The 26563-nt window shown below is 40.4% G+C and overlaps 1 protein-coding gene across 3 annotated transcripts in view; it reads right to left on the bottom strand.

Moving 5' to 3' along the window:
- The window catches only part of gfra1a (gdnf family receptor alpha 1a), a 180986-nt gene that overhangs the window by 85512 nt on the left and 68911 nt on the right, over positions 1-26563 (bottom strand). For 2 of the 3 annotated variants that reach the window (XM_057847829.1, XM_057847828.1), the window contains exon 4: positions 25963-26118. The exons of the other annotated variant lie outside the window; for it this stretch is intronic. In XM_057847829.1, the coding sequence (XP_057703812.1) occupies positions 25963-26118 (156 nt within the window). The remainder of the gene's footprint in view (positions 1-25962; positions 26119-26563) is intronic. 3 annotated transcript variants of the gene reach the window in all.

The raw sequence follows: 26563 nt of genomic DNA on the forward strand, positions 1-26563 counted from the left end.
ATAGCCACCTTGCTTCCCCACGTTGCTTCCCATGATATAGCTACTCATAGGGAGAGGGATTGCAAGGCTTTAGCCAATTGAAGAAAGGTTCCAAAGGCTGCCTTAATTCACTCTACTGATTTAGCGCTGCCTTTTATCTCTCTATATAGGTAAAACGGCGTCATTACAGATTGTGCGCCACAATGAGTGAGAGGGTCGTCCAGCGCATACATTAATTACGTTAATTATTTTAACGTGAAACATTTTTTGATAAATTAATTGCCGCCGTTATCGGGGTATTTTTAATAACCCTACCTTAAGCCTAAACTAAAGACTCTGGATGAGTAACATATTATGTCTGTAACGTTAAATACAATTAGAAAATGATTTAATTACCAAAAAAAAAATTTAAAAAAAAGAAGAAAAAAAAAAATACATATATATATATATATATATATATTAGGGCTGTCAAACGATTAAAATTTTTAATCGAGTTAATTACAGCTTAAAAATTAATTAATCGTAATTAATCGCAATTAATCGCAATTCAAACCATCTATAAAATATGCCATATTTTTCTGTAAATTATATATATATATTCTGTAAAATAAATTGTTGGAATGGAAAGATAAGACACAAGATGGATATATACATTCAACATACGGTACATAAGGACTGTAGTGGGCATTTCACTCTACTGTCATTTAAATCTGTCTATGCTGTCCACACTCAGAAGCGTCTACTTTTTCCAAAGCTAGACAGCTAGTGACGCCTTAATAATCAGACTTCTTCCTTTTTCATCTGATTTATTAATAAAATAGCCTCAAACCATTGTCCTCTTTAGACCGTCATAAAACTACAAAAAAAAAGTACACAAGCATTGCATTAGCAACAACGTTAGCTTAGCACACTAGACAGGTTCACTAAACATAAACAAAAAGCGTCTCATACAAAAAATAGAACATTTCGCTTACTAACATAATATGTACATTCTTTACAACAACCATGCTTACGGACAAATCTTGTCCAAGGATCATATAAGCACAACATTACAACGTAGGCGTCAGCCCGAGACGTCGTGCAGCCATATTGAACTGGCAAGAAAAAAAATAAACCATGTCGCAAAGCGACCACAAGAGTTCGCTGTTAGACAGCGCAAAAAGCCTTGCTGTAAAACTTACCAAAAGGCAGAATACTGTCTGGGCGGGACATGTGCGTTAATTGCGTCAAATATTTTAACGTGATTGATTAAAAAAATTAGTTACCGCGCGTTAACGCGATAATTTTGACAGCCCTAATATATATATATATGTAAAAGGCATGGCCGATATTTTTTTGCCGATTCCGATACTTTGAAAATGACGTGATCGATCGGGACATCTCTAGTTAGCATTGCTAAATTGAGGCTGATGGAAAAAAGACAATGTACGAATCACTTTAGTCTGCTATAAAACATTGACAGTCTTCTCCGCAATGCAAAAATTGCGGTTATAAGGCGACACATCAAACATGAAAACTCGCTGGATTAAAGAATTTGCAAGCGATGCGAATAAAAGAAAGTGGCGTCACCGCCATGCGATGTCAACAACAATGGCGACCAATAAGTTTTTCTAATTTTACAGATTGTATAAAAACGAAAACATCAAGAGGGGTTTTAATAGCAAATTATTTCAACTCATACTAACATTTATCTTTTAAGAACCACAAGTCTTTCTTCCTTTAAGGTCTACAATGTCTAAATAGTTGATTACCTATCAAAATAGATGACGTTTGAATTGCTAATTGACGAGTCAATTAATGGTGACAGCCCTCTTTTGCCAGCGCTAGCAGTGAAAGAGTTAACAAGATTGTGTTGTACAAAATATTTGTGTTTGGACTTCTAGTGAAGCATCTCTGGCCCTAATGAACAAGAACACACACCTGTTGGACTGTATTGTTGGCATTATGGAAATGCTTTGAACTCATTAATACAAAGAAGAACATGAAACCAGCGAAGGCTAAAAATAAAACATGCAGGCAGGGAGTTGCGCATAAACGGACGCTGAGCGACCAGTTGACTGAAGTGATCACGTGATCATAATTGCCGCCCAGTTTGACGAGTCGCTAAAAACGAGAGTGATGAAAAGCTCAGCGGGGAGCAAAATATATATAATAGCAATCATTTGCTAAGGCACTTTAATTGGCCGCAATTGACGGCACAAAACATTCAGTCCATTTTGACCAAAGTGAAAAGTTTGAATATTGAATGAATGAATGAATGAATAAATGCATATATGGTGTACCACAAGAAGGAGCTTGCATTCCCCTGATGGTAGTTGGACCACACAGTGAGAACCACTGTCTAAATGATATGTTAAAAAAAAAAAAAAAAAACTGGTAGATTTGAATTCATACAAGTAGTCCCCGGGTTATTGTACCATAGTGGCGTGATTTCGACGCCGGAATCTCGTCCGCCGTTTTGTCTCCAGTCGTTGCGTATTTGATTATAATGTTATTATTTATTTATAACATTATAATAATATCATATATATATATATATATATATATATATATATATATATATATATATATATATATATATATATATATATATATATATATATACAAAATATAATATAAATAAATAATGTAAATAATGTTCTTTTGTTTTGTGATGCATGCTTTTATTTTGCTTGGCCGTTCGTTGCCGTTGAATCGGGTTGCGGTCTTACTAAACGTGCTACTGCCCTCCAGTGGCCAGTTTTATTGCTTTCAAAATAGATTTTCAGCTTTGTGCTTTGGAGCTAAATTGAATCAGAACCCAGAGATGTCTTTTTTGGGGGAAAAAAAAAACGTAATGGATAAATACGTCTTTGGGACACTGAAACAAAAATAGAACGTATTTATACATTTTGGGGAGCAAATGAGTTAATTCCAACTTAGGCGGAAATTCGGGTTACGTCACCAGCGTAGGAACAGAACTCGACCTGTATTTTAAATTCAATTCATATAATATATATTTGAATGCCAATTTAGATAGTTTTGGATGTTGCTTTTTAATGCTTTTTAAGGCCTGAATTTTGACAAATCCATCCTTTTAACGCTTTTTAATGACCCACATAAACCCCCGAGTCACTTCATGATCAGTAACCCAAAATGATAAATGCCCTAATGGAAAAGTGACCAAAAATAAACAGGAAATGACGTGAAAGCCACAAAAATTAACTCAAATTTAACTCATTGCCTGGCACTGGCTGCCACTGATGTCCATCTCCTAGTAGAGGCGTCCGAAATTTCCGATTCTTAGATTATTTGCGATTCGAATGGAACGATTCACAAACATCCAAATTCCGATTATTGAATTATACCAGGTAAAGCGGAAGTAAAACACAGTCAGCGCGGTCTTTGGGACCCAATGAGGAACGGACCGAGAGTAAATATCATGTTCAACTCATGCCGCTAGATAAAAAACAATCATACCTGACTGCGGCCGACAGCCGCTAGTTGCTAGTTGCTACAAACATACGGCTTCGGTAGATATCATATATATGTAGAACTAGATCAGTACTTCTCAATTATTTTCTGTTACGCCCCTCCAAGGAAGACGTAAATGTTTCGCGCCCCCCCAAACTCTGCCGCCACTGTAAATAGTATCATTTGTCTATAATATTACTGTTATAAGTACGCCTCTGCCTCACATTGTGTCCTTTTTTCTATTAGAGAAAATAACAGAGATCAACTTACTTATAAAGTATAACTTTATTAACATTGTTTTGTTTGTAACAGAAAAGATTTAACGCGCATATATTTGCCTGAATTAAAAAGTCACATCCAAACTGTAAAAATACACTCAAGGTACATTTTTGACCATTTAATACTGAAAAATAAAATCAGTAAATAATAACAAATTCAAATTGATTACAAACATTAACTTATGAGGACAATATGCCAAAAAATTTGACCGAAAAAACAAAACTGAATAGAAGAAAAAAAAAAAAAGAAAAAAAGTGTTTTTGGACAGGACAGTAGCACTGAGCATGCTAACAGTGCTCACTGGTTTACTAATATAACACTGACAAAGCGGGACGATTGTTGGCAATATTCGGCACGTTTTCGCTGAAAAACAGCCAAGCGGCTTATCAATGAGATTGGGGTCTAATGTCTTTAAGTGGCGTCTTAATTGATTTGGCTTCCAGCTGTCCGCTATAATCATTTTTAGACACAGTAACAGCGGTCTTTCCTCATCTACCACTGTATTAAATGTCAAAGCCAAAAGGCAAACGGCCCGAAAAAAGCGCATTCTCAGCGGCCGAGGAAGAACCGTAGGGCGGTCGTCGTGACGATCCCAAGCCGAAAATGGCATTTCTCGCGGACACGTGAGAACCGGAGAAGACAGTGGGTCGCTGAGTGAGTCCGGCCGAAAAACGGCTTTCGAAAATGGCGCACAGCTCTTCATATCTCGCTTCTGTGTGCTCTTGCTTACTTCAAAAATACTGCGCGCACTTTGAAAATGAGAGCGCCACTGCCACCCACTGAGTGGATGTGCAAGTACACTTTATTTTGGTACGGGAAAAAAAAAAAAAAAAAGCATGTTCCCTGAGGTCACATGCGCCCCCCCCCCCCCCCCCCCGGCATCGCCCCACTATTTGAGAAGTACTGAACTAGATTGAAAATGGCAGACGACGTCGGTGTTAGAACATGTATTATTGAACGGAGATGCGAAATGACAGACTTTCCGGCGTAAGTAAACAGCCGCCATCTTAAAGCAGTAGACCTCTCTAGAAGGCTCTGTTGTAGCGAACCTAATTAACTTTTTATCTAAAATACTCCCATATCGGCAGAATCTTGTCTTGAATGTATCTTTAAATGATGAAATAGTTTTAAAACTTTGACAAAAGTAGACAGAAGGGAAATTATGGAATAACGGGAGCAATTTTAACAACTGTAACAGCTGATTCACAACATTAAATTAATTGAATGTAGTTTAAAGCTGCTGATACAGAATGGGGACTGGAGTTTTTTTATTTACTGTTATTTTTGTATATTTGTTTATTGTTATATGTTAACTTGATACTGAAATAGTAGTTTGGTTTAGCCTGAGAGGATTTTTGAACAATTTTGGAACTAATGTACAAAACATTTAAAAAAAAAAAAAAAAAAAAGGAGGGGGGTGCATCAATAATCGTTTTATAATCGAATCGGAGCCTCTGAATCGTAATCGAATCGTTAGGTGCCCAAAGATTCCCAGCTCTATCTACTAGCGATAAACTCATTCCAATTCACAGCAGAAGAATGAAGATCACTAAAGTGTTGTATCGCCACATCCTGAAGTCATCATTATCGTGAGTCTTGTATTGCAAATCTTATCATATCGTCAGCTACTCAACGTTTCCCCCCTCTCATGAACAGGGGTCGCGTTAACCGAATATTTTCCGTCGTTGACCGGTTTTTTAAAACGGTGACTGAAAAAACTGAAGTCCATCCGTCATTTTGACAGGTTGCAATTCACACCCCAGACCACAGGGTGGCGAGTGAGCATATTAATTAGCTCTTGTCTCTCTTGATGCATAACGTCGTTGGCCTTACTGCAGAAAAATGTCAAAGCAACTGAGTGTCCGAAGTTTCTTCATATAGCCCCAAAACAACGATGGTGTTGATAAAAGAGGGACTGATGCAGTCGATGATGAAGGACAAACAAGCAATCAGCCCTCGGCAACTACTGAGCGAGCAAGCGGCAGCAAGGAGGAAGGTGTGAGACTGCGTTCAGGCCACAGCAGGTGAACTGTTAATTTCATTGTTCCATATGCAGCCTACCGACTGGGGCCACAGTCAGCTGTTTTTGTCACTGCGGAGAAAAAGTTACATATTCATCTGCTTGATGTGTGATGGCACGGTGTGGATTCTCTGTTAAGCTTGTTCGGACAGAATATTAATTAAAAATGAATGAAAACTAAATACTATTGAATATGACATTATTATCATTTTAAAAATTTAAGTGACGGGTAAAACTAGATTATGACCGGATTTTTATGACCCTGTCAGTCAATATGACACAACGAAAAAGTCTAGCGCAACCTCTGCTCATGAACATTTGAATAAATAGCACAAGGATTCGGAGAGGAACAAAAAGACAGTAGCCAAATAGTCAACATAGTTAGCGCTTCAATAAGATCTTCACTTTTGAGACTCAATGAAATGAATACAAGTTAGACATGCAAAATTGGATTTGCGGCTGGCTGGCAATGTGAACTGAGCGGGCCAAGGAGTCAAACAAAGTCAGTAACCGCACGCGGGAGTTCATTTTCCATGACACACTCAATTTGTGGCTACTTGATATGCTATGAGAGCTGCTGTGTAGACACTAACATTAGTTGCACTCACTATTGCCTCCACGCATACATGCGCACACAAGCCTGATTTTGAGTCACTGCCAGGGCCTCTCAGTCAAAACCCAATAGTAAACTAAATCTGACAAAATCTCAAAATAACTATCCAAAAAGTCCAAAAGAATTGTATTCTGTTTCCTGATGAAGGATACACTGCCCTCTGGTGGCGGCGTTGGGTCTGGCTTGACTGTCGCCTTGTATAACTGAAGCACAGACTTGTCTGACATCGATAAAGGACAGCTGCGCTCTGGTTTGGCCCATATAAGGCTCTAAGTTGTTTAACTAGAACTACCAAGGGTGGATCAGTTGATACAAATCATTTTTATACCAAGAGAAGGGTCATCTGACTCTAATCAGCATATCTTTTTCAAGCATTGAGGTCTTCATTAGTCATTCCCATTCACACTCGCAAAATCACAGGGTTAGATTGCTCCAATTAGCATCTTGAGTGTTTGCAGGGCAGGGTTGCATTGGCATTGTCGGACAGTGGACCGCTCAGGCAGGCAATCGGGCGGACAACCTTTTTACTGTATGTTTTAGTTAGGGCTGTCAAACGATTAAAATTTTTAATCGAGTTAATTACAGCTTAAAAATTAATTAATCGCAATTCAAACCATCTATAAAATATGCCATATTTTTCTGTAAATTATAATTGGAATGGAAAGATAAGACGCAAGACGGATATATACATTCAACATACGGTACATAATTACTGTATTTGTTTATTATAACAATAAATCAACAAGATGGCATTAACATTATTAACGTTCTCTTAAAGCGATCCATGGACAGAAAGACTTGTAGTATTTAAAAGATAAATGTTAGTACAAGTTATAGAAATTTTATATTAAAACCCCTCTTAATGTTTTCTTTTTATTAAAATTTGTAAAATTTTCAATCAAAAAATAAGCTAGTAGCTCACCATTGTTGATGTCAATAATTACACCATGCTCACTCATGGTATTAACCCATAAAATCAGTTGGACCCAAGCGCCAGCAGAGGGCGCCAAACACCAAAAAACAAGTAACAAGCGGACATTAAACTGTACTGTCATTTTAATCTGCTTGAGCGAGGCATGTGCGTTGTTGAAATTCGCCCCCCCCCGGCCCAGACGCACCCGAGAACAGCACCAGCCAAATCAATTGCCGCTCGGCTGACGCTGCTCCGCGTGCGCCCGCCGGGAAGGCCGAATCTCGCGCGTCCTCTTATTTTAACCCTTTGTACTAACTCCATGTTTCAAAAGCTTGAAGAACACTCACCGAAAACAGGTTGACAATTTATTCGTCGACAATGGTAAAAACAATGCAAAAACAGACGACGGAGGGACAGTTCTGGATCCAAATAAGGCTATATGTTTCCAAGCAGAAAAATCTGTGTTATTTCAGTGTCCACTCTTTTTAAAGTCTTTGCTGAGGCGGGCCTTGTCGAAGGCGTTTCTGGGCGTTGCTTTGGGTCATCCCCTCTGTGGCCGGTTTTGGGCGGCTTAGGTTCGTGCGCGGATTGGGACGCCCGCTATCAACTTTGCTGTCCGGGCTGGTTGTACTTGTTTTAGGACAAGGCGCTTTGTCCTTGGAGTTTGCTGGGATAGCTGATTGCACGAGTTGGTGCGTCAATCTTGTGATAAGACGGCATTGTGTATCTCTTCTATTTCTTCTCATTAAACTATGGTGTGCTATTTATTTTATATTAGTAGTGTAGTCCTACCGTAAATATGAAAATGATACTATTTCCTGATTAATTATATTACGTGTGTTAGACTAATGCAAACAGTTAGACGGTGCCTATGAAAACCTGTACCATATGTATGTGTTAGACTATATATGTGTTAGACTAATGCAAACAATTATATGGTGTGTGCGATGACGATATCTTTTCTCCTTCAGCGTTAAATGAGTCAAATATTTTAACGTGATTAATTAAAAAAAAAAAACTTACCGCCCGTTAACACGATATTTTTTGACAAACCTAGTTTTAGTGTTTGGTAACTGCTCAGTATGGATGTCTAATGTGGTCAAATTGTGCACGATTTGACAAAATTGGGAAGATATCAAAGCACTTAATTTTGCTAGGGATTTGTTGCAGAGGACTGTCTGATGTTACAGCATTGAGAAAGAACAGCTGTCTCAATCTCTCTGAATATTTAGTTGCACTGTTTCTTATATGTATGGAGCTATAATTGTCATATTGCTGATGACGCGTGGCTGATGAAGTCATGTTTTGCACAAAAAGAGGTAAAGATAAAGAAACATGTGAAAAAGACAACAAAAGAAACTACCGTATTGGCCCGAATATAAGACAGTGTTTTTTGCATTGAAATAAGACTGAAAATGTGGGAGTCGTCTTATATTCGCGGTCTAGACATTATACCCATTCACGACTCTAGATGGCGCCAGATATCATTGAAGCGATGTTCTTTCATGACAGATCTCAGCGACTCTCAAGTTTAACCAGTTTGCGTTATTTTATTGAAATGTTTTTCCTTATTCAGATTAGTTTCAAGACTACAGTTACAGTTAGACTTCACTTTGATCGTTAATGCAGTTATTGCAATTTTGTTGTTTCATCACAATAGATTGGTTTATTTACATTTCAAAAACCAGAAGCCATTCCTTTACGGATGTGATTGCACTTTATGTATTTAAATGTTCAGATATTAACATTTGAATGAGGCAAAATAACATGCTTTTTGTCTCAAATATATTGTTATAATCATTTGTTTCAGATGTACTGTAATTATTTTCTGTATGAAAATGAATTTGGTGTTCAAAAAGTCTTTTTTCAAACTTGAGTCTTGAAAAAGATGGGGCCGTCTTATATTCGGGCCAATACGGTGTATACAAGGGATGGTGTAATAAAAAAACAAAACAAAATATTTTTTATGTGGTGACATACAGTATAACATTTTGCCCTTTCCCCGGGCTAGGTGTTGGAGGTTGTAGCCGAAGATATTTTTCCTTCTGCGTCCTCTTTGCGCCCACATGAGAGTGAGCCAATTCCTTTGCAAGACCCACCAAGAAATCCAACCGTCTCTCTTGACTTCCGGTGCATGCCTGATACGCATATGATATGATATGCATTCAGTGTTGCCATGTCAATCATATTGTAGAACAAGGCAACTGGCCATCTCCGTGTTCTTCCGTGCTTGAGAAAGCCAAGGAAGCCCTGGATTTGCAAATATTCAAGATGCTAATTGCAGCTATCCAGACTGAAACCCGCCTTTCAAACCTAGGAGTGTGTAGAGGGGTGGTCTGCTTGATTGCTTGTTTGAGTGGTCTATTGTTTGATAAAGCCAAGCAGTCAGTTTGGTATCTGTGTCATCTGACGCCCTTCTGGTCTTTCTTGATAGCCGAAAAAAACAAAACAAAAAAAAACGGCACTGCCAGTGTTTAAGCTAAAATTGTATGCATTTGTAACAGTCCCGACAGTCGGGCCGGACTCAACACTGCCACCAGAGGGCAGTGTATCCTCCATCATTCAACAAAATACAATACTTTTGGACCTTTTCGATAGTTATTTTAGTGTTTTTAAAGGGTTAATTCCGACTTAAACAGACATTTGGTTTACGTCCCCAGTGTAGGGACGGAACTCGTTCGTAACCTGGGGACTACCTGTATTGTCACACCCCCACTGTCAATTAAGTTAATTGAGTTAATTTATGAAATAACATTACAGCGCTATGTAGAGCATTAAGAATTTATATCTTTAAAAATGTAAGTAATAATGTTAAAAAATGAAATTGTATGTTTTCCCCTCATTTTGGGATTGAGACAAATCTGCGCCTTAACCCGCGAAAAGCCGCCGTTTCTCGCCGGCGGAAAAAGCCGAGCTCAGCACTCGCGCTCCATTAATCGGCTGGACGGCGTCCAGATGCCGTCAAGACGTTTATCGAGGAGAAGGTAGACCGAGCGTGCCGCACACTTGACAAATTTCCAGAAAGATGTCGGGCAGATGGCGAAGATGTGCCGTGTCCCTGGAAACCTAGGCCTAGATAGATCATGTTTTACACCCAATGTTTGATTTATGATTTTTTTTTTCACCATTTGTTTTGTCCTCGCTTCTTTTTTAAGGACTTTAAGAACGAAAGACCGTGAAAGCTCAAAACAAATTTAACACTTAATAGGGCACTAGCCGTCCAATTCATTTTGACTGGGAGGGAAACATTCATTCACCCGGCCCAGTCAATCATCTTTATGTAAGATTTTAATACATAAACATACACACAAACAATAATTCAAAGTGCAAAACTGTCTTGAATATCTTTTTTTTTCTCCCCCTATTTGACATTTCAGCCCCCACTATACGGGGGCACACATACACTGCCGGCCAAAAGTATTAGCGCTAGGGCTGTCAAACGATTAAAATTTTTAATCGAGTTAATTACAGCTTAAAAATTAATTAATCGTAATTAATCGCAATTCAAACCATCTATAAAATATGCCATATTTTTCTGTAAATTATTGTTGGAATGGAAAGATGAGACACAAGAAGGATATATACATTCAACATACGGTACATAAGTACTATATTTGTTTATTATAACAATAAATCAACAAAATGGCATTAAAAATAATAACAGGATCAGGGAATCATTTTACAGCACACCTGTCCACTCATTTGCTCCCAAAAACGTATAAATACGTTCTATTTTTAATTGTTTCAGTGTCCCGAAGACGTATTTATTAGGGGTGTCAAACGATTAAAACTTTTAATCGAGTTAATTACAGCTTAAAAATTAATTACCGGTAATCGTAATTAATCGCAATTCAAACCATCTATAAAATATGCTATATATATCTGTAAATTATTGTTGTAATGGAAAGATAAGACACAAGATGGATACATACATTCAACATACGGTACATAAGTACTCTATTTGTTTATTATAACAATAAATCAACAAAATGGCATTAAAAATAATAACATTCTGTTAAAGCGATCCATGGATAGAAAGACTTGTAGTTCTTAAAAGATAAATGTTAGTACAAGTTATAGAAATGTTATATTAAAACCCCTCTTAATGTTTTCGTTTTATTAAAATCTGTAAAATTTTCAATCAAAAAATAAACCAGTAGCTTGCCATTGTTGATGTCAATAATTACACCATGCTCACTCATTGTGCTCAAACCCATAAAATTATTTGGGCCCAAGCGCCAGCACAGGGCGCCAAACATCAAAAAACAAGTAACAAGCGGACATTACAGTGCTGTCATTTTAATCTGTTTAAGCGGGGCATGTCCGTTAATTGCGTCAAATATTTTAACATGATTAATTAATAAATTAATTACCGCCCGTTAACGCGATAATTTTGACAGCCCTAATTAGCACCCCTGGAATTCTGTCAGATAATGCTCAATTTCTCCCAGAAAATGATTGCAATTACAAATGCGTTGGTAGTAATATCTTCATTGATTTTGCTTGCAATGAAAAAACACAAAAGAGAATGGGAAAAAAGTTAAATCATTATCATTTTACACAAAACTCCAAAAATGGGATGGACAAAAGTATTGGCACCCTTTGAAAAATCACGTGATGCTTCTCTAATTTGTGTAATTACCGCACCTGTTTCCTCTGCCACATAACAAGTGGTGGCGATAACTAAATCACACTTGCAGCCAGTTAAAATGGATTAAATTTGACTAAACCTCTGTCCTGTGGCCTTTTGTGTACCACATTGAGCATGGAGAAAAGAAAGAAGACCAAAAACTGTCTAAGGACTTGAGAAGCAAAATTGTGAGGAAGCATGGGCAATCTCAAGGCTACAAATCCACCTCCAAAGACCTGAATGTTCCCGTGTCTACCGTGCGCAGTGTCATCAATAAGTGTAAAGCCCATGGCACTGTGGCTAACCTCCCTAGATGTGGACGGAAAAGAAAAATTGAGAAAAGATGGTGGATAAAGAACCTCGACAAACATCCCAACAAGGTCAAGCTGTCCTGCAGTCCGAGGGTACAACAGTGTCAACCCGTACTATCCATCGGCGAACGGATAGTACGAAAAGGGACTCTATGGTAGGATACCCAGGAAGACCCCACGTCTGACCCAGAGACATAAAAAAGCCACGCTGGGGTTTGCCAAAACGTACCCGAGAAAGCCAAAAACGTTTTGGAAGAATGTTCTCTAGTCAGATGAGACAAAAGTAGAGCTTTTTGGGAAAAGGCAGCAAGTTTACAGGGGAAAAAACGAGGCCTTTAAAGAAGAGAACGCCGTCCCCACAGTCAAACATGGCGGAGGCTCCGATGTTTTGGAGTTGCTTTGCTTCCTCTGGGACTGGACTGCTTGACCGTTTGCATGGCATTTTGACGTCTGAAGACTACCAACAAATTTTGCAGCATAATATACGGTCCAGTGTGAGAAAGCTGGCTCTCCATTAGAGGTCATGGGTCTTCCAGCAGGAAAATGACCGAAAACACACTTCAAAAAGCACTAGAAAATGGTTTGAGCGAAAGCACTGGCAACTTCTAAAGTGGCCACCAGACCTAAATCCCATAGAACACCTGTGGAGAGATCTGAAAATGGCACCTTTCAAATCTCAGAGACCTGGAGCAGTTGGCCAAAAAAGAATGGTCTAAAGTTCCAGCAGAGTATTGTAAGAATCGGTTGTTTGCAGTTATTTTGTCTAAAGGTTGTGCTACCAAGTATTAGGCTGAGGGTGCCAATACATTTGTTCGGCCCATTTTTGGAGTTTTGTGTAAAATCATATTTGATTTAAAAACCTTTTTCGTTCTCTTATCTGTTTTTTCATTGCAAGCAAAATAAATGAAAATATTCACATTTAAATTGCAACCATTGTCTGGGAGAAATTGAGCATTATCTGACAGAATTGCAGGGTTGCCGATACTTTTACCCAGCACTGTATGTGTACTTGCGTATACATGTATTTGGGTAATGCAAAGTAATAACTTCACATGGAAAAAAACGGTTGCTAGATTTCCTTTTTTGGCAAAAACAACAACAACAAAAAAACAAAATTGTTTGTTCATTGTTATAACTTGTGTCGTTTTGAATATAAGCGTTCGTACGTGTGTTGCAGCTTTACAAATTGTCAAAAGTGAAGGAAGTCAAAAGCTTCAAAAACCGCAATTGCCTTGTTTGCTGTCTGTCAAGCTGAACAACTTCGCGTTTAATGAGGACAGAACACGATATATTAGTAAGCAAAGTTAAAAATAAGATACTGTAAGGTACAATAAGGTACAAAACAAAAACAAACAACTGGAGACAACATGGCAGATAAGACTCCGGCGTCGTAAACTCAAAAAATCACGAAAATCGAGTACATCGTAATCTGGGGACTACCTGTAGTTGGTGAAGGGAAAAGGTACTGTTCTCGCACACACCATATTATTGTTTGCATTAGTCTAACACATTCATCTAACTATAGTTTAGGCAGACTTCACTCAGTTCCCTTGACACAGTAAAGTGAATCACCTTATCGGCGCTCATGAGGGGGAAAAGGAAAAATGGTAACGTTTCTCGTAGGCACCGTCTAACTGCATTACTCGAACACACGTAATATAATCAATCAGGGAATAGTATCATTTCTCATATTCACTGTAGGACTGCACTACTCTAACACACCTAATGTAAAATAAATAGCACACCATAGTTTAAAGAAACAGAATAGATACACAACGCCATCTTATCACAGAAGCCCAAAAATGTGCGCTGCGAGCAAGACTGACGCACCAACTCTGGCAATCAGTCCTCCCGACAAACGAACAAGGAAAAAGACCAGCGCGCTTTGTCCTAAAACAAGTAGTGCCAGCTCGGATAACAAAGTTGATAACAGGCGCTTGTGACGTCAAGACCAGGGGTCGCTGTGGCAACCACATCCCATCCACGCACGAACCTAAACAGCCCGAAACCGGCCATGATCCCAAAGCAATGCCTGGACACACCTTCAGCCGGCCCACAGACTTAAAAAACACTGGACACCGAGATAAGACAGATTTTGTTGCTCGGAAACATTTGCTATGTAGCCTTGTTTTGGATCCAGAATTGTCCCTCCGTAGTCTGTTTTTGCCTTGTTTTTGACCGTTGTCGACGAATAAATTGTCAACCTGGTTTCGGGGAGTCTTCTTCAAACTTTTGAAACATGGAGTCAGTAGAAAGGGTTAAAATAAGAAGAGAACGCGCGAAGTTCCGCCTTCCCGGTTGGCGCGCGCGGAGGCAGCATCGGCAGAGTGGCACTTTGTTCAGCTGTCGCTGTTTCCGTGCGGCTTGTCTGGGGAGGTGAATTTCAACATTGGGTAGTTTGAGTAGTTTCAGTATCATTTGATAAAAGGTTGATTTAGGGTTAGGGTGAATCAGTACTGAACAATTAAAAATTCTTTTCCAAAACTTAAGAGGTTTTAGATTGGCAAAAAAAAAAAAAAAAGGGCAGACTAATAATTGTAACAACAAAAAGAAGCAATTTGCTGCAGAATAACGTGTCAAGTGCACATATGATAATGCAAGGGAAGCATGCGGAAATAAGCAAGATGAGAAAAGCTGGATGAAAGAAGGCGTTGTTTTAATGAATGCACTCGGGTGTTGTTGGCGTGCGGATGGAAGTCGGCCACGCCGCCTGGCAGCGCTTGAAACAGAATGGCTTGTCGTCTTTGGGAAGCTTTTTCACCTACGCCTCTAATCATACAAATAATAACTTCCAAAGTTTGTAAAAAATGTAAAATAAAAATACTTTAAATGGTTTAAAGACGTTAGATTGTGGATGTGCTTCCTTTGTTTGAGTGTTAACTCATTTACTGCCATTGGAGGAGTGAGACGTCCAATCCCTTTTGACTGGGAGTGGCAAATACATACATACAAATACATTCATTATTATTATTATTTTTTTTTTCATACAGTGGTGCGTCCTCATACGATCCTTTCGACAGCTAACGTAAAGTTTGACTCATCATTGGTCTCGGCATATGACCACATGCTCGAAATATGACGATTTATGACAGTGTCGCAATTTGTTTTCCCGCAATACAGACGTAGGGCGGATTTTTTTGAGAGAAATCGACACGGGTCTCAAGAAGGTTAGTGCGGGTGGTGAAAAACATAAAAAGGTCATGCTTACCATTAACTAATTTGCTCCCAAAAACGTATAAATACGTTCTATTTTTAATTGTTTCAATGTCCCAAAAACGTATTTATACGTCTTTTACGTTTTTTGGTTTTCATAAGAGACATCTCTGGGTTCTGATTCAACTGAGCTCCAAAGCACAAAGCTGAAAATCCATTTTAAAGCAATAAAACTGGACACTGGAGGGCAGTAGAGCATTTGGTAAGACCCGCAACCTGATTCAACGGCCAGGCAGCTGGCGGAAGGATGCCAGGCGGCAGACGACCGAGCAGGACAACCGAGAGGACGCCCGGGATGCCAGGCGCTGGACGACCAGGACCACCAGTGCAGCGGACGATGTCGTTGAGTCCGTGATGCTCCCTGAGCAGACCCCGTAGAGACTAAAAAAAATCCATCTTTATGAGACAGGCGGCGATGAAGGAAAAGTTACATGGCTGTCGCCGCAACAACAGTGTCATCTCTCAGTTAGTTATGTGTAAATAAATTGTTACTTTGCTATCAAAAGCTCTATTTGTCTCGTTGTTTATGTAATTTTGTAAAAGGAAAACATTATTCAGATGTTTGTGATGTAACTAAAGCAAAAAATAGCTGTGTCAAAGTCAAAGTTATGTTTGAAATGTATGCTTTCACAAAAAGCTCAATTTCTCAATTTTTTCATCAGAAATTGGAAAATTGCTCAAACTAAGCTATTTTCGAATGCTGATTTCTACTTTTCAACTTTTTTTTCCTGCTGAAAGAAGAGAGTCTAATCTTTCTATTGGTGGGTTCCATGTTTATATATCAATAGATCAGAATATTCTGTGGGCCTTTCAAAATCAGTCAAAATCCAGTAAAACGGCCGGCAGCGAAGGGGGTTGCACTGGTGAAAATGCCTGGGAGTGAATGAGTTAAGAAGGCCCACTAGGCCTGGGCGAGCACAGGGCCCCTACACGGAGTGGACAACACCCCGCCGAATTGTAAAGAACCATACCAGTATTCATTGGTACTACAAATGAGACACTATTTTTGAGTTTTATGATAATACGTGTCCCTTGAAAGCTCAATAAGGGACAAAGTGTACTTTTTTTTCTGAACACGGCACAATCCTGTTTTTCAAGGGACAACCCTACTATCACCCCCCCCCCCCCCCCCCCAAAAAAAAAAAAAAACTATTCAGATACCGTAATTTTCGGACTATAAGGCACATCTGACTATAAGCCGCCACCCACCAACTGAACACGAAAATGGGCATTTGTTCATAGATAAGCCTCACTGGAATATAAGGTGCAGCTGTACTCACTGTATTATGGGATATTTACACCAAAAGATCACCGGAAAGACTTTATTTGACAGCAGCATCATAAGACTGTCATAACACCAAATGAACCACCATGAAGCTTTGAACCAATTCGCTGCAAAGCCAGGGAGACAGACAACCTCTGCTGCCACCTGCTTTAAACACTATTGTCGTCCAACATGCCTCCTAACATGCATTGCAGCCATACAGATGTAAATAACAATTAAAAACTACGCCTGCAAGCAGGACTGAACGGGCTCTCGAAGTTTGCTGCAACTCTTGCCCTCATCTTGTCATGAGAACCTAACTGAAAACCGACCTCTTTTTTGGGGGATTAGAAATACATTCACACACCTAGGAGGAAAAACCCCTATTGAAGAGGGTCCTACAAAAAAGGAGGCACTACTAAGCTGTGCAGCCACGTGCTAATTCAAAATCAAAATTAATCTTCTAAGTGGGCCATTTTGACCAAGTGTGCCAAATTCTGTGGCTCTATAAGCTGACTATGTGCCATAAAAATCTACCTTCTTTCACTGGTGAACAAATGGTGATCACGGCAACAGACAGAGACATGTGGACATGGGCCTTAAAATGTAGTATTACAAAAGGTCCTGTTACTACAATGACCAAACTGAAAAGAACTGGACATGTACATATATAAAACAAGTGACTTTTTGTTGCCACTAGTTGGCGCTGCAGAGTTGATGCAAATGAGTCCGACAAGACCCTTCAGTGTACAACTCTTACCAAGCATGGAAAGTTTGGCACATATATGTTGTATATCTGCCAAGTTATGACTATTCAAAATTTGTGGCAAGACAAAATGGCGAAGGTCATTTTCACTTACCTGTTTGGACCCCTCTGCTTCAACAAAACCTGAATAAATTTCACCGGGCACCTGAACACATGTCATAAGGCTCCCCTAATGCAGGTTTGAGGTCAATTGATTTTTTTTCCCTTGGAGGAGGAGTCTTTCTAGTAAAAAAAAAAAGGGCGTTTCCTTTTCCCAACAGGGGGCACCAGGCCTAATGGGTAATATTTCAATGCAGTCGTGTTGAGACTGGGATACCGCACACACATGCCAGATATGAAAAAGACCGCACCTTGTATCAGGAAGTTATTAGTCATTTACTGAATTTTGCGTGTTGCCAAAAAAATGGCTGACTTTGGCACCCCGCTCAGGTCAGGCCCGTGAATGAAAACTCACTATTTTGATAACTTAGGATCTCATATGTCTCATGAACAGTCTCACGAATTTTGAGTGGGATCCAACTAACTCCCCAGGTGCCAAGGTCGCAAATGTGCACCCAGTAAATCGATAAAAAATTCACATTCAATCCAAAATACCCATTTACCTGTTGGGTTTGGAATATGGGTGAATGAGACTTTTTGGAGCAGTTTTGCACAACGTATAGACTCCCCAAATTTCATCACTCTACGTTGAAAAAACCTAATAGGAGAGGCCTTTTTGAAAACTTACAGGGGGCGCCACTGAGCCATTTTGTTACATTTTCGCAACAGTGCAAAATTATCGAAATTTAAGCAAAGACCTCCAAATTGAAAGAATCATAATCCTTTGCATTATAATAGGGCTCTCGCACACTTGGTGCTCGGGTTCTAATTCATGTTCTGTGCAAATTATTTCTCCAGGTACTGCTCCAGTTTTTTTCATTAATTGCTAGTTATGGTATTTGGTAAGACTTTATTTGACGGTGGCGCCATCATAATGTCATAAGACCATCATAATTATGACATGACACTTCCATGAGCATTAATGAATGCTTCCGGCGGATGTCATTTATTGTCACCCGGCAAATTTTCTCACTTTTGAGTGGATGTAAAAGATCCGAGCTGGGCATAAATGGAGTTAATAAGATAATCAGTCATAAGCATTCATTAATGCCCATGACAGTGTCATGTCATGATTATGACAGTCTTAATATGCCCCTGTCAAATAAGGTGTTATAATCGACTTATTAGAGGTGGGAATCTTTGGGCACCTATCGATTCGATTACGATTACGATTCAGAGACTCCGATTCAATTATAAATCGATTATTGACGCCCCCCTCCCCCCATTTTCTTTTTTTTTTTTTTTTTTTATGTTTTGTAAATTTGTTCCAAAATTGTTCAAAAATCCTCTCAGGCTAAATAAACCAAACTACTATTTTAGTATTAAGTTACCGGTTAAAAACAGTAAATAAAATACTCAAGTCCCCATTCTGTATCAGCAGCTTTAAACTACATTCAATTAATTTAATGTTGTGAATCAACCGTTAAAGTTGTTCAAATTGCTGTCGTTTTTGCATTAGTTCCCTTCTGTCTACTTTCGACATGTGAAAGTTTTAAAACTGTTTCATCATTTAAAGATAGATTCAAGTCAAGATTTTGCAGATTTAGGGGTATTTTAGATAAAAAGTAATTAGGTTCTCTTCAACAGTGCCTTCTAGAGAAGTCTACTGCTTTAAGATGGCGCCTGTTTACTAGCGCGCGAAAGTCTGTCATTTCACATCTAGTCTAGATATATGTGACATCTACCATAGCTGTATGTTGCCGTATGTTTGTAGCAACTAGCAACTGGACGCTGTTTGTAGCGCCTAACAACCGCAGTCAGGTATTATTGTTTTTTTTTTTTTTACCTAGCGGCCTTAGCTGCTCATGATATTTACTCTCGGTCCGTTCCTCATTGCGTCCCGAAGACCGCGCTCACTGTGTTTTATTTCCGCTTTACCTGGTACAATTCAATAATCGGAATTTGGATGTTTGTGAATCGTTCTCGAATCTTCCACAGCCGAATCGCGAATAATCTAAGAATCGGAAATTTTGCACGCCTCTACGACTTATAGTACAAAACTTACGGTAATTCAACTTCTAAGCACACATACTAGGGCATTGCATGATACACAAATATAAAAAGAAAATTAGCTTTAGATTTAGCTTTTCTCGTCTCAATGAAAGAACTCTGGCAATCAATGAAGAAAAATTGCATCAAATTCTCACATCTACTCTCATAAATCCTGTTTGTATATTTTTTTTCTTCCTGTACGCTAACCTGCTTCCTCCGGCACACAAAAAGGCTATAAAACCCCAATAAAAACACGAGCCGATATTAAACAGTGGACACTTCTTGCGGGCGTAAGCCAGGGAAAAGTGACAATCACACCGCGCGGCGTGAAAAGCAAACGCGGCCAATCCATTTCATTTATTGAAAATCCTCTTCGGGGCGTGCTGCAATCATCAATTACTGCCAGGATGGCTTTTTGATGATGATTTTAGGGGAAAGGCGGGGTTTAGCGCTAAGCCGTCGGCCGCTTCCTTATTCCTGTCGGAGGACGCGGGGATTCCTTTTTAATTAATCTGGATGCCGCCGTCCCGGAGGAGACGCGAGCGCTGCCAACAGTCGGGCGGTGAAAGGCATTTATCGCGTCAATCACGCCATGTACGGTAAAAAGTGATTAAAAGTTGGGAGTGCAGAAAAGCCAAGTGACCTGCAATTCAGATCTGTTTTTCATCCAATGCTGAAAAATCCGATTCAGAAATTGACATGATTGAGCATTTGATCGGTATTCTTTTCTCAAAGGGTGAAGTTAGGGTTATAGAATCGTGTGTTACAGTTTGTTGGATGTACTTTTACACAAGTTGCACTCCCAAAAATTCCGTCCTTAGTTAAAACCGATTTTCCCACTGTCCACCGTCAGCCCTGCAAACTCGATTAAGACGATAGCATCTCCATCAGGTCTTAGGCCTGCTTGCGAGGAGCTTAAAAAGCCCTGCCCTTTAAAATGGAAATGGCCCAACGCCACAGCGGGAATGTCAGAAATTTGTCACGTCCCTTCGGTCCATCCATCTTTTCTCCTGGGCTGGAGCGCATCTGCTGCGGGGACGGCTCTGACGTCCGCTGCCGATGACTCGGATGACGGGAGCACAGATCGTTAATTAGCTCTGACCTAAGCCTCTTTCTATCAATCAATATGATGCTTGTTTTAACAAAAGACCGCAACCCCCACAATTAAATATGTTGCAGGAGTGAGCTTATTTGTAGACATCGAATCAGTCTTTTGCAGTATCGGTTAAGGGAGCGAATAGTAGCTTATTTATAGCCACAGTTCCTACATTAAGTCCTGTATAGGAACTGTGGCTGTGGAAAAAACCTTCAAGGTCTTCCCAAACCAGAAACCCTGGATGACCATCAGTGTTGTCACAGATTACTTGAAAAAGTCATTTAATTACTGATTACTGATTACACCTCGAAAAAGTAATCTAGTTACTTTAGTTAATTAGAGATGTCCCGATCGATCGGGATACGATCACGTCATTTTCAAAGTATCAGATTCGGCAAAAAAATATCGGCCATGCTTTTTTCTAATATATATATATATATATATATATATATATATATATATATATATATTTTTTTTTTTTAATTAAATCGTTTTCTAATTGTATTTAACGTTACAAACATAATATGTTACACTCATCCAGAGTCTTTAGTTTGGCTTAAGGTAGGGTTATCAAATTTATCCCGATAACGGCGGTAATTAATTTTTTAAAAAATGTATCACGTTAAAATATTTAACGCAATTAATGCATGCGCTGCACGACCCACCCACGCATTGTCGCGCTCAATCTGTAATGGCGCCGTTTTACCTATATAGAGAGATAAAAGGCAGTGTAAAATGAGTAGAGTGAATTTTGGCAGCCTTTGGAGCCTTTTTTTGATTGGCTAAAGCCTTACAATCCCTCTCCCTACAATTAGAAATATCATGAGAAGCAATGTGGGGAAGCAAGGTAGCAAATGATATTTTTCTTAACACCTTAATTTATTTCCCAATGCGGAGAAGATATATCAATTGGTAGCACTACGAACAGTCATGGTTCCACTTCCCATCATGCATTTGGGCATGGCTACAGTATAATTTACTGAAAGCTCAACAAATACACTAGATGGCAATATTTAGTCACAATATACAAAGTCACATTTATCCTTTAGGAAATACAAGTCTTTCTATCCGTGGATCCCTCTCACAGAAAGAATGTTAATACTGTAAATGCCATATTGAGGATTTATTGTCATAATAAACAAATACAGTACTTATGTACTGTATGTTGAATGTATATATTCGTCCGAGTTTTATTCATTTTTTTCTTAATGCATTGCCAAAATGTAAAGCAATCGGATCGGGAAATATCGGGATCGGCAGATACTCAAACTAAAACGAGATCGGGATCGGATCGGGAGCAAAAAACATGATCGGAACAACCCTAAAACTAATCTATCAGTTACTTTTTACCCATTTTTCTCCCTTTGCTGCCTCAACATAAAAATGACAACAGAAAAACTTCATCACATGTAATTGACTTTCCGATGATTGAATTTAAAGGGGAATATCAGAATTTCGCACTAGCTTAGCCACTCCGGAGCCCTGAAACTAACAAATATCTGACAAACTGCTTGGAATTTGTTGAAATCAACTCCACCGACCAATTAAACCCCGCTAACTCTAAGATTAAGCCTAATGTCAAAACCTCTGAATTTCAGGTTACGGTTAAAAGCATATCAGTGCCAATGTAAAACAATGCAAACTGACAGGACAAAATTGCAAAGGTGGTGGCGGGCGCGGATGCGCGTGCACAACCAGGAAGTACTCCTTTCAACACACACGCGGTCAATTTGGCCACAAAACGTGGTGGCAACTAAGCACTTTACACTCAATCGGACTTACAATACATCCCACAGATGCTAAACGAACACATCACCTCACGGCATAAATGTGCAACACGCATATGATGTAAACAAAGCTTGCCAACTTGGAGCGATGACTGCCCGTCGTTGCTACAGCAAAGCTACGAAACGGCCGCGCATGTAGGGGGTCCAACCTTTTGCTGATACCCTCCAGAATGAAGGAAAAATCCTCACCTTCATTTATGGATATCCACAGATCAACATTCCCTCGCAACGTCTCAACACTCGGCTCGAATGTCCACCCGCTTGGCCCACGCCTTCAGTCCCACAACACATGTGACGCGAGACCAAAACAGAAAATAGCTAAGAGGTTGTCATGGAAACACGTACCGGAAACCTTTTATTTTAACATTTTCTATTCAAAATGCTCTTCATACATGACTACAATATTCTTCATTCTACATACGTTATGAGGCAATGAAAAAATAGTAATGCAGAGACACTAAGGAAACTAACTTTAATCAGATTACTGGTGTAGAAAAATGAACGCGTTAGATTACTCGTTACTAATGCGTTACTAACTAACGCGTTACTGACAACACTGATGACCATAGCCTGGAACTTTAGACTCACCGCTGTTCCAGCTATAAGAGTCTGGCAACTGTTCCACGGATCAAATGCCCACGGCGGAGAAAGCCACAGCAAACAGACCAATCAGCGATTGGCGGACGTGACGTTGGTAAAGGGACAAGAAACTCTAGCGCAAGGACGTAAACATACGAGGAGAGCGCAGAACGGAGAACTTTATTCAACATGGCTAGCGCGAGACAGACTGTTGGTTTTAGCGACTCAATGTGTTTTTGGTCATTTAAAACTGAATTTAGCGCGGATAGGAACATATTCTCGGCTCTCCCGTCCGCTATCTGTGTTGTTGTGGAGACAACTTCCGACGCGCAAGATTGACGTTGCTCGTTAAGAACACGTCACGCAAATAAACAAATCTGATTGCACGGACGATTTCGTTCAGGCTCGAGAGGCCAATAAGGAGCTGGGTCGCAGACTCTATAGCTGGAACAGCGGTGAGTCTGGAGTTCCAGGCTAGGATGACCATCCAGGTCCGCTCCCTCCTCAAAGCCCGCGAATCTGCCTTCAGGTCAGGAGACCGTGCTCTCTACAGCATCACCCTTATTCCCTTATTCAAGTCAGCTCGCGCTGACTTGAATAAGGGAATCAAAAAGGCTAAAGTTGACAACAGGAGGAAAATAGAGTCCCACGTCAACAGCAACAGGTGTGGAGGGGCCTGCAGGACATCACCAACTTCAGGGGCTTGGACATTACACCAGGAAACCTGGGCAAGTCGCTGAAGGAGGAGCTGAACTGCTTCTTTGCCTGGTTTGAATCACCACAGCGACACTCACCCACTCCACCCCTCTCAGGACCCAGCACCCTCCGATTCACCATAGAGGAGCCTCATGTGAGGCATGTCCTACAGTCAGTGAACCCCAGGAAGGTTGGGCCGGAGGGAGTACCAGGGAAAGTACTAAGAGCATGTGCTGAACAGATGTCCCACATCTTCTGCAGGATGTTCAACCTCTCCCTGTCCCAAGCAGTTATCCCAACCTGCCTGAAATCCGCTATCATCATCCCCGTTCCTAAAAAGACACCAGTATCCGGCCCAAATGACTACCGCCCTGTTGCCCTCAGCCCAATAATTATGAAGTGCTTTGGACGGCTGGTACTCCGGCACATCACTGATAGTCTCCCCCACCCACACTCGACCCTCACCAGTTCGCATACCGGGCGAACAGATCCCCAGACGAAGCCATCACCACAGATCTGCACGCTGTGCTGAGTCACCTGGAACAGCAGCAGAGCTATGCTAGGATGCTTCTTGTGGATTGTAGTTCTGCGTTTAACACCATCAACCCGGACATTTTCATTACACAGCTGGACATCCTGGGCCTCCCCTCCTCACATGCTCCTGGACTAAAGACTTCTTGTCGAACAGACCCCAGACTGTGAGACTTGGCCCCACCATTCTTCCGCCCGCACACTGAGCACCGGCTCACCACAGGTCTGTGTGCTGAGCCCCCTCTTGTACTGCCTCTAAACCTACGACTGCAGTCCAATCCACAGGAGCAACACCATCGTCAAGTTTGCTGATGACACCACAGTGGTTGGACTGATTTCACACGGAGATGAGGCAGACTACAGACAGGAAGTCCAAAAACTATCAGCCTGGTGCTCAGACAATAACCTGACCCTGAACACCACCAAAACCAATGAGGTCATCATGGACTTCAGAAGGAACAGTTCCGATCCGCCGCCCCTGTACATCTCAGATGACCTCTCATGGACAACAAACATAACAGCTATCATAAAGAAGGCTCAGATGCATCTGCACTTCCTGTGAGTCCTCAGGAAGAACAAGCTGGATAGGAAGGTGCTGCTGACCTTCTACCACTCATCCATTGAGAGCCTGCTAACATACTGCATTTCCACCTGGTACGGGAGCTGCACTGTTGCAGACAGGGAGAGGCTTCAAAGGACAGTCAAGGCAGTGCAGAGGATCATTGGCTGTCCTCTCCCCTCCCTGATGGACATCTACTCCTCAGGGTGCCTCATCAGAGCTCTAAATATCCTCAAGGAGAGCTCACATCCTGGTTTCCAGTTGTTTGAACGGCTTCCCTCTGGGAGACGCTATAGGTCAGTGGTCTCCAAACTAAGACCACACCTTTTCACCATTCTGGTGTTTTATAAGTGTAATCAGTTGATTGCAGTCAGGTGCTGCTTGTTTTAGTACAAACCACATTGGTTAAAAGGTCTGTGCTCGATCGGTATGAACAAAAACCAGGGCCCACAGCGGTCCTCGAGGACCGGTTTGGTGACCCCTGCTATAGGTAAAAGCAAGAACTAACAGACAGAGAAACATTTTCTTAGCTAAAGCCATCTCCACCCTGAACTCCCACATGTAACACCACATCACCCAATGTCCAATATTCATTACATGCAATATGTGCAATACTTACTACGTGCAATATTCAGTGCCTTCGCTGTCAAACTGCTGCAACTTCACTTCTATGCACATATATTCTATGTGCAATACTTATTTATGTTCAATATTAACGTGCAATATTCAATGCCTTCACTGTCAACTGCTGCTACTTCACTTCGATTATTTGCACTGCCTGAACATAGGACTACCTCATAAACATTTTATATTTATTTAGATTTTATATTTTCATACTTGCAAGTCACTTTTGAGATTTTTACTTGTCCTGCACTATAAAGGGAGATGCTCCACAATTTCATTGTACAACTGTATAATGACAATAAAGGGCTATTCTATTCTATTCTATTCTATTCTATTCTATTCTATTCTATTCTATTCTATTCTATAGGGATAGTGCACATTGATGAACATCTATTAGACATATCCTAAAGATAAAAACTTTTGGAGGAGTACGCACCAGCATTACATATATAGCATTATACATATTTTATAAAGGTTGAAAAGTTAGTTGAAAACCTAGTGTTGCTTTGATTTTAACTTAGTTGAAATACAAACGCATGCATGCACACACACAGTTACCCAATATGGCCCAATTGGGGTGGGCCCTCCTGTTTCTACTGGGGTCCTGCAGGTCTGTTGAGAAGGCCCCACCCCGGCCCAGCTTAGGGCCCCGGGCCCGGCCGCCCCCCCTCGTCGGCGACAATGTGGCTGATCCGCTCCGTGGTTCGGCACCCTCTGCAAGAAATGCGGTCGGTTCAGGGACCCTGAGCCCAGAAGTCAAGGGGAGGCCAGAGGGGGCCGAGGAGGTTTCGAGAAGAAGGAGTGGAAAGCCAAACAAAAACTGGGAAGCTGACTCACATTTTGCTAAGTGGGTTTAGTAGGGAGAAGGGGACTTTTGATGAGTTTCATTAACCTTTTACAAATAGAAAAATGCTCTACAAGAAAATCCTGAATCCATGAAACCAGCCAATCTAAGACGAAGACAAAACTTTAAAAAATGTCGACCAAACGTTACATCTAACAATTGTGCAAATAAAGATTTTTCCAGACAAATAAAAATCAGTCCTGGAAAAAAAAAAAAAAAATGGGCCCAGGGGATCCTGCGTAACGTAGTATCGGTACAGTAGCAGCATCAGCCGATACCACATAGCGGAATCGATATCGGGACTCAAAAAAATGG

Source organism: Corythoichthys intestinalis, chromosome 10 (assembly GCF_030265065.1).
Source record: "Corythoichthys intestinalis isolate RoL2023-P3 chromosome 10, ASM3026506v1, whole genome shotgun sequence".
NCBI classification, from domain to species: domain Eukaryota; kingdom Metazoa; phylum Chordata; class Actinopteri; order Syngnathiformes; family Syngnathidae; genus Corythoichthys; species Corythoichthys intestinalis.